The following is a 12,779-nucleotide window of genomic DNA, read 5'->3' as shown; positions in this document are numbered from 1 at the left end:
CTATACTGACTGGGGTTACAGTTTTTCTTATGGTACCACTAAAGTGTATGAATGCTACCAATGCTTTTTTATAGAGGACAACAATATTATAATTTACTTTATTGCCATGTATTTAAATTTTATTTAAAACATTAACATGATCATGTATTAAAATTGTCAATAGACACATTATTTTCATACTGACCTCATACTGACCTGGTCATAGATCCTCAGGCCAGTACAACAGACCTTAATTGTATCTGTTATAGAGGCATCATGTAAACACAAGTTTATGAAAACTATATTTTAACACTAACAGCATTATGTTTATAATGTTGCAACAAAACATCTGTATGTATGCTAACATTCTATGTATTTTCTTTTTCATGCAAGTGAGATTATTCTAAATTATGTGTAATTAATTTTAAAAGTTATCATGAAATGAAATAATCAGTTAACATGTGTTATTACTATGAACTAGTAACAGATCCTTGGTTACAAAGCTGGTACGTTGAATTTTTCCTTAAGGACGTATGCTAGAATTTGGTGCGAAAATTTTCCCAATAACAGAATTTCTTCAAACTTTGGATATTGAAGGACAATCATCTAAGAACAAAAAAATGCAATAAAAATAGGTCACCGATCGAAAAAGATTACCGCCTTGAACGCATTCCCAAAAATGACGTTTCCAAGGGCAGATAACTCTTTTTCGAAGCCCATCTCATATACAGGGAATTCTAGCGTACGCCTTTAATGTGTTCTTTAGGTTGGTATGAAAGACCCTGGATCTTTTTCTGGGCTATTGTGCAAATATGATACTTATTAACATAAAAATAATTACCACATTCCGGCAAGAGCAGACTTAATACCAAGTCCTTTAGAATATCTGTTCCCATCAAGAATCAACTCTGCCATTGAAGTGATGGGTCTATAATCAACACCTCCTACCTAAAAGAAATTGAGTTGTCTAATTACAGCATGCTTAATTGAGCCGCGCTGGCGCGCCATGAGAAAACCAATATAGTACATTTGCGACCAGCGTGGATCCAGACTAGCCTGCACATCCGCGCAGTCTGGTCAGGATCCATGATGTTCACTTTCAAAGCCTATTGCAATTAGAGAAACCGTTAGCAAACAGCATGGATCCTGACCAGACTGCGCGGATGCATGCTGGTCGCAAACGCACTATCTTTGTTTTCTCATAGTGCGGCTCAATTATTGAAACCCTTCCACATAATACTAGCTTACATAAAACAAGAAGGCCATAATGGCCCCAGTTCAAACGCCTGAATATGATAGCTAGCTCAAACAATTTTAGTAGAGGGTCATTTACGGAAAGTTTCTTTTAGAATCAGTTTGAAACTGGGCCTACAGTTTGGGACTGGAGAGAGGAAATGGTAACTACCTCTTCTGGTGGCTATCACACTGACCATAGCTTTATTAGATAAGGTGGTTCAAATGTTGTTTAGGCAGAGAATTTTATGCAGAATGAGTGGACCAACATTGACCAAATGACACATTTCTGGTCTTGTATGATTTTAAGGAATTTCTACCCATTATATACCAAATCAAATAAAAATAATGGGTGCATCTGGAGCACAAACGAGTTAGAACATGTGTCCCTTTAGTAGAGATCTGTGCAGTTTATTCACACACTTCTGTACAGTCTGACCAGTGGAAGGAGATTTTGGAGAATATTGCACCATAATATGCGGTGCTACTGAGATGTAATTATAACTATACTTAAGGGTATCTATACAGAGCTGCAATTTAAAAATATTCAGATGTGTCGAAAATCTAAATTAATATATGAAAATAGAAGACATGTCATTATAGCAATACCTAAATTCATTTCAATTGGAAATAGCAATGTTATTTTTGGATTTTGACAAGTGCATGAATTGTAATGTCACTATTTGTATAATAATTGTAAATTCACTGCACATTAATAGTTAAGACGGCATTATGGTGACATCAGCTGAGGATGAAAAATATCACTGACAATCATTTCTAAGTGGACCATTTATTCATGATTCGTTGACACTGTGCTTTACCAAATGCACTAGTCGAACCAAATGCACCAACATACCTGCATGCAATTAATTAACTTTCACAGAACTAACAATACATTATGTGACATATGCCAGTAATGGACAGCATTTCAATAGTTTTAGTAGAAAGACAGTGACAGATCATGGTCATTGTGTATGATAATTTTGTATCCGGTATTTAACAGAAAAATATTTAACATATACAAAAGGTAATAGTTCCAAGATTCAACACAATAAAACTTTAAATATTTAACAAATGTCTGACCTTTTGTAATAATCTAAGCTCCCTAAATTTATGTATCTTTGGAAGCAATTGGTGCCACTTTCAGCCAATTTATTCTATAGTAAAATTTTGACACATACCCCTTGACCCCTGTCTGTCCTCCAAATGAACACTGCCATCAAGCAATTAGCTCTGGTTCCAGTGTAGAAAAATATAGCCTCATGATCAAAGTCAAGAGACCTTAACTCAGATTCTGGAATCAGTTCTTTTAATTCTGTGTGCGAGTATTTTAATTCCCCATCCTCATTTACAATATAGCAGCGTGCTATTTTGGCATCCAATAATTTTTTATGAAATTCACTTGGCAACATATTTTGCAGTTTACAAGAAGAGGCTACTGACACATCTGAACTGAGAAATCTGACTTTACTAAGTGTTGCATTCAACCTGTGTCTAGAAGCGTTTTGAAGCATTTGGGAATTAAGTGCCTTGAAGGTGGAATGTTTTGCTCTGGTATCATGACATTCATGTTTACAAACAAATTGCGATTGATTATCTATCGAAGAAATAAATGACAGTCGTCTAGTAGAGCTGATAAAAAATGGTTTAATAGACTTAAATACAAAGCGCATTGTTCTGATCGAAGATTCTGATGCAGTCAGGTAAAGATGATGATAAATAAAATCAGTCTGTAATTTTGTTTGTTGACATTTTTCTTTCAGTTGTAAAATACGAATTCATTTTAAACAATTTTTTTTAAATATTTTTTAAAATAAATTTGACAAAACAGAAGTATGCTGAAAGTCAAAAATTAATCATTATAAAAAATAATCAAATAATGTTTTTTTTTTTCATAAATATGACAAAAGTTTTTTGTGTATAAGGTAATAATTGAATAATCACAAAAAGTGCTAAATAACTTTTCGTCTGAAAAATAATTAATATTAGACTCTACCCAATTCCCGCAAAAAAAGTAATAACCATTTTCTCCTCATTACCAGATCCTGTTATGACCATTTATTTACAAAATGTTATAATACTTTTTAAAGGATGCCTATCATTTTATATGAAACTTATTTTCAGTCTCAGAATTAGATTATGTCATGTTGTTGAAATTATCTAAATTCGGATAGTATTTTTTGGATGTGATTTATACTGGATTTACTGAAAAACTTAAGGCAATTGCCGTAAACATGGAACAGCAATGTACCGAAAAGAGAAAATTGTACATACGTTTAAACTTGAACTAAAATAGAACTTTCATAATGGATTTTTTAAAGAAAGATTCTTGATGCAGATGAGTGTTTCCAAGTTGAAAGTGAAAGTTGAACAGGAAGATCACCAATATTGAACGATATTGTCTTAAATGAGATATTATCACTTGTTTGAAATACGAAATTTATTATGAAAAAATGTACCAGTCTAGTCTCTTTAAGGAGGTAGGTTACCTTCATATTCGTATGTGCGCATGTCCAACCGGAAGCTAACGTGACGATTTACGACGACGTTTACGACAAATTAAATGTGTTTGTATATTCATTCTTCTGAAAACAAATCATGAACCTGCCTCCGATCTGATACTTTATGGTTTAATAATGCAGAAATAATGAATCAATTGCCGCAGAAACGCTTCAAAACAATGCTGCCTTAAAATGACGTCATTGACGTCATGACGTTACTTGTCAGTTACCGCGCAAAATTAATAGATTTTATCTTGAAAGTACGTACTTCTGTGCATTTTCTTTATTTTAACTATCTTCAAATAACAAATATTTGCTGAAATATTTGTTATGAATCTTTTGCTCTGAATAATCATCAATATTTTGCTTCTTTTATGTAGTTAAATTGAAACGTTATGCGGATTATAAGAAAATGGATGATGGTAACCAATGTTATTTGGAATATAGTTGGATGAAAGGTTACTTGTAACGGCCATTTTCAAATAAAAAATCTAGCAGTTTGATTTGTAATACCTATTTTTCAGGTTCCGTTGATAATTTGTTACTTATATACTAAAACTAAGATCTAAAATTGTTCAAATTTCAGTAGAAAAATGTGGTTCCTTGAATTTAATTGATGTTACCATGGAAACGAAGCTCGTGACCTATGTATCAAAATGTAAAATTCAAAAGCGTTGACACTGGTCTATTTAAGAAACACAGCTTCGGCTTTTTATTTTCATTTCAACAATATCCATGAGAATAATAGCAGCATGCTGAACGATTTTTCCATGAAAAATGCCAGACGAGGGGTACTGCCATATGTATTCTAAGCTGTGAAATTTGGTTGAATCAATGCAAATAACAAGAAAATATAACTTACGTTAGAAATAATATGTTTTAAAGCTACATTAACTAGAATGATAATCTTATTCAATATTTTTTATAAGAAATTTCGACAAAAAGCAAGATATAAGCTATTTTAAACATCTCTGTTGCCATGGTTACTGTAAACTTTAAGAAAAATAGGGTACCATGTAAAGTGCTTGGTATTTTGCTTATAATATTTCCCAAATATTCCATGTTGGTCATTAACAGAATGCCACTTAAGCCGTCGAAAACCCCTATTTTTATACATAGTTGTTTTAAAATGAGAGAAAATGCGTTACCATGGAAACACAAGCCCCGCGACATATACATTTAAAGCTTATATTAGAAGGCTAACGTGCATATTAGTAAACTTATCAATTATGCAGACTTCTACGGATATCAATGAAACTAAAATACACTGAAAAGTGTTAAATATCCGTATTTTCCTTCTTCTTTCAATATGAAATACCTTTAGATGGTCATGTTCTTCAAACCTGGATAAAAAATGAATTTGAAGGGACAGAGACAAACGAAATTGAGATTGTAGCAGGTAAAACTTCATATTACACGAAATACAAACAAATGCTGTGGTTAAACTAACTTGAATTTACCCTTGTAACAAGGTAACCTACCTCCTTAAGTGACAATAAGTAGCCTTACTTGTTTGGCAGTACTTTAATAGCTAGTGAACAGGTGAACCAACACTAGTGCAACAGATCTGAGGTCTAGTGCACCGTCATTTTTGTTATATATAAATAGAGCCTTTATGTGAATTTGCGAAGTATAAGTTATTGTCACCAGTAATATGTATGAACATTATTAAAAGAATGAAGTAAGATAAACCTACATGTATAGATCGTACAGATAAGTTTCTGTTCTGTTTGTTTTTGTTGTGTTTAAGCAAAGAGCTATAAAAATAAATAGATCGGCAACTTGAAATGCGCGCTATGTAGAGTAAATCTCGCCAACATACAGTGATAACTGAATGAGATCTCTATTACCGGAAGTGGCACTTTCTCCATGCGCCATTTGTATGCGAAAGCAGTTATTCTTTGGTAAATTATTTATCGCTGTATGACCACGCTTCTTTTGATGGCAAGAAACGTGTACTTTGTTTCTTAAGACTATTTCACATTAACCTAATGTTGTTAGCTCACCTGTCACAAAGTGACATATGAATAGTGATACTTTATTTAAGTAATTTTCGTGTGAATGAGATGACCCCCTGTTTACATCGTTGGCATGGCGGGAGAAATTTGTTTGATAAAACTTTTTTTCAATACACATAAAATGTAGCAAATTTTGTCAAAATGTATAATAAAATACTGTAAATTCAGTGAAAAAATATCAGTTTTGAAAAAATAATCACTTCCTGGGTTTGTTTACATGACTGACCAATCAGAACGCACAGACGTTACCTTATTCCCAGGTATACACTTACCTCATTCCCAGTAAGTTCCCTGTACTTTTTAGCTCATCTGATTTTTTGAAAAAAAATGATGAGTTATTGTCATCACTTGAGCGGTTGTCGGCGTCTGCGTCGGCGTTGCCTGGTTAAGTTTTATGTTTAGGTCAGCTTTTCTCCTAAACTATCAAAGCTATTGCTTTGAAACTTGGAATACTTGTTCACCATCATAAGCTGACCCTGTATAGCAAGAAACATAACTCCGTCTTGCTTTTTGCAAGATTTATGGCCCCTTTTGTACTTAGAAAATATCAGATTTCTTGGTTAAGTTTTATGTTTAGGTCAACTTTTCTCCTAAACTATCAAAGCTTTTGCTTTGAAACTTGGAATACTTGTTCACCATCATAAGCAGACCCTGTACATCAAGAAACATAACTCCATCTTGCTTTTTGCAAGAATTATTGCCCCTTTTGGACTTAGAAAATCAGTTTTCTTGGTTAAGTTTTATGTTTAGGTCAGCTTTTATCCTAAACTATCAAAGCTATTCCTTTAAAACTTGCAACACTTGTTCACCATCATAAGCTGACCCTGTACAGCAAGAAACATAACTCCATCCTGCTTTTTGCAAGATTTATGGCCCCTTTTGGACTTAGAAAATATCAGATTTCTTGGTTAAGTTTTATGTTTAGGTCAACTTTTTCTCTTAAACTATCAAAGCTATTGCTTTAAAACTTGCAACTCTTGTTCACCATCATAAGCTGACCCTGTACTGCAAGCAACATAACTGCATCCTGCTTTTTGCAATAATTATTGCCCCTTTTGGACTTAGAAAAATCATTTTCTTGGTTGAATATTATGTTTAAGTCAACTTTTCTCATAAACTATCAAAGCTATTGCTTTAAAACTTGCAACAGTTTTTCACCATCATAAGTGGACACTGTACATCAAGAAACATAACTCTATCCTGCTTTTTGCAAGAGTGATGGCCCTTTTTAGACTTAGAAAATCATGGGTAGGACAATATTTCTATTATACAAAAAAAATCAGATGAGCGTCAGCATCTGCAAGGCGGTGCTCTTGTTTGAATTGGTGGTCTCTGACCTGATGGGGCAAGTAATTTGAAGTCATTGACCTTAACCACTAGGCCATGGAGGCTCCTTACGTCCGGGACAAGAGTTCCATGTTTGAGTGCTTTACATATTCTAATACCCAACAACCAGGAAAGCTTCTGGAATTGAGTATCTTCTGTATCTTGCACTGTCCTACTACTTAAATTACTACAAGTGTTTTGGAGGAGTTGCCCATGACTTAAAAATGTAAAATAAATATTTATTTTAGAAATGATATTTGCTGTTCTTTAGTTGTAGGTAGTCAATGAAAAAGTGGATAAACTTTCCTGACTCTACAGATAGTTGACAAGTGGATAGACATTAAGAAAAAATGCCAAAGAAGCCACAAAGAAATGGTTTTTACTTCTTTATGAAGGAATTAGAGCCATCTCTCAGAAGGGAGGGACGCGTCTTTCCAAATGGTATAGCTGATGTCGTCCCAATTGCTCATCCAAGATGGAAGGTAATACATAATTAGGTCCTTTTTGTCATAGATAAATGCTTTAATTATGTAATATGTATGAACTATTTCACTTTGATTTAAAAGCATTTCTGTATCTGCTGGTCTGGTCAGGATCCATGCTGTTTGCTTTCAAAACCTATTGCAATTAGAGAAACCGTTAGCGAACAGCATGGATCCTGACCAGACTGCACGGATGCACTGGCTGGTCTGGATCCATGCTGGTCGCAAACGCACTACGTTGATTCTCTTGTGGTGCAGCTCAAAAGTTAGATCTTCTTTTCTTATGGTTGCTTGAGGTTGTCGCAAGGCAGTATTTACATCGAAGAGCATCGTCCCTAGAAAGCTTCTTAATGAAGTTGATTTGCAGAGCGCCAGCCCAAGTCACTAGGTACATGAAATTAGCATCAGCTGTTAACTTTATCCAGATGATATGCATAGTGCACAAACCAGGTCACTAGGTTCAATGTCAAGGTCACACTTAAAAGTCAACAGTCAAATAATACTAATTTATGGCCACTCCATATATTTGTAACTTACAAGAACTTAAAGGATTTTCATACAACTAGATCAATTGGTTTAATCTCATGAAGATGACATGCAGTGCATAAATCAGGTTGCTAGGCTCAAAGTCTGGGTCACACTTGAAGGTCAAATCCTTTTCATCAAAGTAGCGTCAGGGGACATTACCCTTTTAGTGATTGGTGTATTTGCAATATAATTGGCGTTATTTTAACATAAAAACAATAGAAATGATCTATTAAAACAAGGTTTTCTGCAGTAAGATTGTGAGCAAAGAACTTTTCCAGTCACAGCCTATCTTGTATTTGTATAAGTGTTCTTCAATGTGGATTTCAGCAACTCCCAGAGAAAGACAAGCAGCGTTTTGAGAATATGGCAAAACAGGAGAAAGCCAGATTACGTGGACGTGCTGGAGATGAGTATAGAGTTGACAATGTTGGCAATGTTCTTGCAGTAAGTCACATCACAGTTTCAGTATTTTGCCCTCATTACCACTGCCCACTGTCTAACATATGAAGAGGAGTCTCGCAGACCATTGCTTTATTTGATAGAATTGTCCAGACTTGTTTAAGGTGCACCAGATAGGCTGTGTATTTGGGTATTTTATGCACAAGAAATACTAGAATATGTAGAGATGGTACCTAAGGCTACGTATTCAATGACAACAACAACAAATCCAGTGCAGAACTGAAGCTTATTTCATGCTAGCAATATTTTAACATAGCACCGTACAGTAAATACGGGAACTTTTGACAGCGAAACCATCTTAGTTATTTCGATGGATTAGCTAAAGAAAGGTGATTGTCATTTCTTTTTAACTAACACAACCGTTTTATTTATACTAAAGAATATCTGCATTATATTAACAGAAGTTTCTGTAACGGCAGATTCCGCAAGGTAAATGCGATTCCGCACGCCCGGTCAATATGCAAATTAGGTACATTTGTAAACACAAGGTGCGTGTCATAAAAAGTGATATAACTTCTTTCGGCACAGTTTTTGGTATGGTTTTGGTGTGACCATCAGATAGAATATACATTTTTATATTGCTCTGTTTTCAACTCATACATTTCGAAACTTTGATTATTCTTGGCAAAGAATTTTGTAAAATGTTGAGGGATTCAGTGATGTAAAATTCTTATACTATTTATATTTTTTCTCAGGAATAATGTTTTCTTTCCTATGATCATACAGTACCTGTAAATTATCGACAGTAATGAATAAAAATAATTGTCTTTGAATTATTTCGTTCGAAAATGAAAGATAATGCTCAACTTTTTTGTTTGAATGAATATTATAGATCTTGAAGTAAATTGTATTTTTGGGAACACATCCGAATCTATGCATATCCCAGTAGTGGGAAATATTTTTTCTACCTGAACGCTGAGTGATTCGAAAGGTCGCTATAATTTTCTTGTTTCTAGATAGAAAGCACTGATGTGACCATTCATTTTCTTAGTTATACCAAAGAAGTATAAAATACATTATTTTATAGCTCTTTGGTTATATCATTTCACATACAGTGGTTATTGTTTCATTACAAAATTCTGTAAAAAGTCGTTTTTAAAAATTCAAGCCGATGCTGTAACTATTTTGTATGATTGCAGGATGAAAATGTTTTTATTAACACCGAGTCATATCATCCGATTCGGTGAATAATATCTCACTCGAATAAAACTGAAAGTAAACTGTCTAAACTAAAATTAGAAGCTACATACATTGTATATTCAAATCAATTCATCGATGGGTCAGTTAGATTTAACATAATGGGCCAACATAATGATACATTAAATGTCGTTCTTTTTACCAGATGACAAAAAATGTGTACAATATTCCAATTAATCGCACGGTTACAGCAATTCCTTTATAAAACATTGTTTTTTGCTCTCGAACATGCTGACAATTTAAACAAAGTGTCAAATACGTAACAGCAGCGCTAATTGGCTGAACACAATCGACTGTAGTATATCAGATATTTTGATTCACTTTCACACTTTTCGGGAAAATCTCGCAAGTACCTAAGAAGGCGGAGCTTAAATTATTCTATCAGCTTGTGTTTCATGTATTCCACACTCATTTTGGCACCGTGCAAATTGTCAACAGTCTGGATAGCGTTGATTAGCGCAACTTGGCGCAGACATGCAATTTGGCTCAATCTTCATTTGAAATTCGTGATACTGTTTGCATGTCGTACTGATATGACCACATTTTAAAATAAATTCGTACTGATATGGCCACATTTTAAAATAAATTCATATCCGACCCCTAACAAATTCATAATTACGAAAATACGGCCTTTATCTGGAGCTCTGTCAAAGTAGAACTCAGGTGCACAAATTCACATGATGAATAATATTCCTACCTCTAGGTGAAATATTTTGAAGATATATGCAATGCAAACTTTTAAGCACTTTGTGTTGTTTTTTTTGTTTGTTTTTTTGCTAAGTCAAGGACCATAACTCTGGTCAGGCTGAGTGAAATCACAAACAGAACACCAGGTGCACAACTTCACATGCTGTGAAATATTCTCCAATGCTTTATGACTCTCAGTCAAATACTTTTTGAGATACATGCAATACAAACTTGTATGCCCTTTATGCCTTTTATTTACTAAATTAAGGGCCATAACTCTGGTCTGACTAAGTAAACTCTCAAACAAAACTGAAGGGAAAAAAATCCCTGCACTAGGGTTTGTTCATTTCAAATATCAATGTGGCTTTAAGTCCTTCATCCTCTGCTTTAGTATTATACAACAGGTTGCAGCAATACCTGTACTTATATTTATAGGTTATTAGCTTTGTATTGGGAAATATGCACGAGTTCTTCAGCGGAAATATTGCGCGACTTAGGAGCGCAATATTCTTCCGTTGAAGAACGAATGCATATTTCCTGATGCAAAGATAATAACCTTTTTATTACATACGCATCTACACGTATAAATATTATGTAAATATCATAAATATGTTCAATTGCCTGAATAGGATTGACAATACTGAACTAAATAGAAAAAAATAGTGCATCAACACACATTGAATTACGTCACGCACCCGATATGAAATTCAGGCGTCGGTGTATGGAAAAATATTGACGTTTCCGGTACCAGTGTAACTTAACGGGGAATAGAAACGAGTATGTAATAAACTGACAGTATGGTATAAACAACAAAAGTACACTATGCCATAGTATATGCCATAATAACACTAATTTCTGTGTTTACAGCATCGCAAGGACAGGTACACTGAACTTGACAAAAGAAGAATGGCAGAGAAAAAAGACATTGTGAAAAACTGGCCTCTTGGAAAAGGTATGTTTTCATGATTTTCAATAATCATGTTGCTCACAAATTTTTGGAGAACAAACTATTTTTGGTCAGGTCATCCTTCTATTCAATTATTTATTACAGTAACATGTCTGCTGCATATCTTTCTACCCCCTGGTATGGTTTTCAAGTAACTGTGCAAATATACTTTCAATTATGTGACAACAATTTTCATCTATGTTAGTTCCAAGATATATTGGAAAGAATAAAGATTAAAGAGGCAAAATACAAGTTGGTATAGTTAAAAAATACCTGTTTGAAAATAACTGTTATGCAATATTAGTATGATACATGATCATAAGATTTTTATGCTCCCCTTCGAAGGAGGGGTAATATAATATTATTTTGCAGATGTCTGTTGGTCGGTATGTAGACCAATCTGTTTCCGGATGATAACTCAAGAACGCTTGGGCCTAGGATCATGAAAATTGGTAGGGATGTTGATCCTCACCAGCAGATGACCCCTATAGATTTTGAGATCAGAATGTCAAAGGTCAAGGTCACAGTGACTCAGAACAGTTAAACGGTTACCGGATGATAACTCAAGAATGCTTGGGCCTAGGATGGTGAAAGTTGATAGGGGAGGTTGGTCATGACCAGCAGAAGACCCCTATTGATTTTGAGATCAGTAGGTCAAAGGTCAAGGTCACAGTGACCAGAAACAGTAAACAGTTTCTGGACAATAACTCAAGAACACTTGGGCCTAGGATCATGAAAATTGGTAGGGATGTTGAGCATCACCAGCAGATGACCCCTATAGATTTTGAGATAAATATGTCAAAGGTCAAGGTCATAGTGACCTTGAACAGTTAAACGGTTTCTTGATGACAACTCAAGAATGCTTGGGCCTAGGATGGTGAAAGTTGATAGGGAGGTAGGTCATGACCAGCAGATGACCCCTATAGATTTTGAGGTCATTATGTCAAAGTTCAAGGTCACGTTGGCCAGGAACAGTTAAACGGTTTCCAGACGATTACTTAAGAACGCTTGGGCCAAGGATCATGAAAGTTGATAGAGAGGTTAATCATGACCAGCAGATGACTCCTATTGATTTTGAGGTCAGTAGGTCAAAGGTCAAGGTTACAGTAGCCCGGAACAGTTAAACAGTTTCCAGACGATTGCTTGAGAATGCTTGGGCCTAGGATCAAGAAACTTGATAGGGAGATTGGTCATGACCAGTAGATGACCCCTGTAGATTTTGAGATCAGTAGGCCAAAGGTCAAGGTCACATTGACCCGGAACAGTTAAACCCTTTCCGGATGATAACTTGAGAACGCTTGGGCATAGGATCACGAATCTTGATAGGGAGGTTGATCATGACCAGCAGATGACACCTGTTGATTTTGAGGTCAATAGGTCAAAGATCAAGGTCACATTGAACCAGAACAGTAGAACTTTTGTT

General features: G+C 34.8%; 2 protein-coding genes across 4 annotated transcripts in view; one reads left to right on the top strand and one right to left on the bottom strand.

The window, feature by feature from the left end:
* Nucleotides 1-2,987, bottom strand: part of LOC123528996 (leucine dehydrogenase-like) — a 35,764-nt gene extending 32,777 nt beyond the window's left edge. The window contains exons 1-2 of one of the 2 annotated variants that reach the window (XM_045309140.2): nucleotides 2,394-2,987; nucleotides 821-927 (exon numbers count right to left, since the gene is read on the bottom strand). In XM_045309140.2, coding sequence (XP_045165075.2) covers nucleotides 821-927; nucleotides 2,394-2,885 — 599 coding nt within the window. In that variant the 5' untranslated portion in view covers nucleotides 2,886-2,987. The remainder of the gene's footprint in view (nucleotides 1-820; nucleotides 928-2,393) is intronic. The other variant, XM_045309142.2, reaches the window with a different exon arrangement.
* A 202-nt stretch (nucleotides 2,988-3,189) lies between these two features.
* The window catches only part of LOC123528997 (protein maelstrom homolog), a 53,333-nt gene continuing 43,743 nt past the window's right edge, over nucleotides 3,190-12,779 (top strand). Inside the window, exons 1-4 of one of the 2 annotated variants that reach the window (XM_045309144.2) lie at nucleotides 3,190-3,226; nucleotides 7,329-7,539; nucleotides 8,395-8,511; nucleotides 11,278-11,362. In XM_045309144.2, the coding sequence (XP_045165079.2) occupies nucleotides 7,408-7,539; nucleotides 8,395-8,511; nucleotides 11,278-11,362 (334 nt within the window). In that variant the 5' untranslated portion in view covers nucleotides 3,190-3,226; nucleotides 7,329-7,407. Of the gene's footprint in view, nucleotides 3,227-3,288; nucleotides 3,479-7,328; nucleotides 7,540-8,394; nucleotides 8,512-11,277; nucleotides 11,363-12,779 lie in introns of those variants that run through there. The other variant, XM_045309143.2, reaches the window with a different exon arrangement.

Source organism: Mercenaria mercenaria, chromosome 13 (genome assembly GCF_021730395.1).
Source record: "Mercenaria mercenaria strain notata chromosome 13, MADL_Memer_1, whole genome shotgun sequence".
NCBI lineage: Eukaryota > Metazoa > Mollusca > Bivalvia > Venerida > Veneridae > Mercenaria > Mercenaria mercenaria.
Note: the sequence above shows the minus strand (reverse complement) of the source record. Positions and strands in the feature narration are given on the sequence as shown.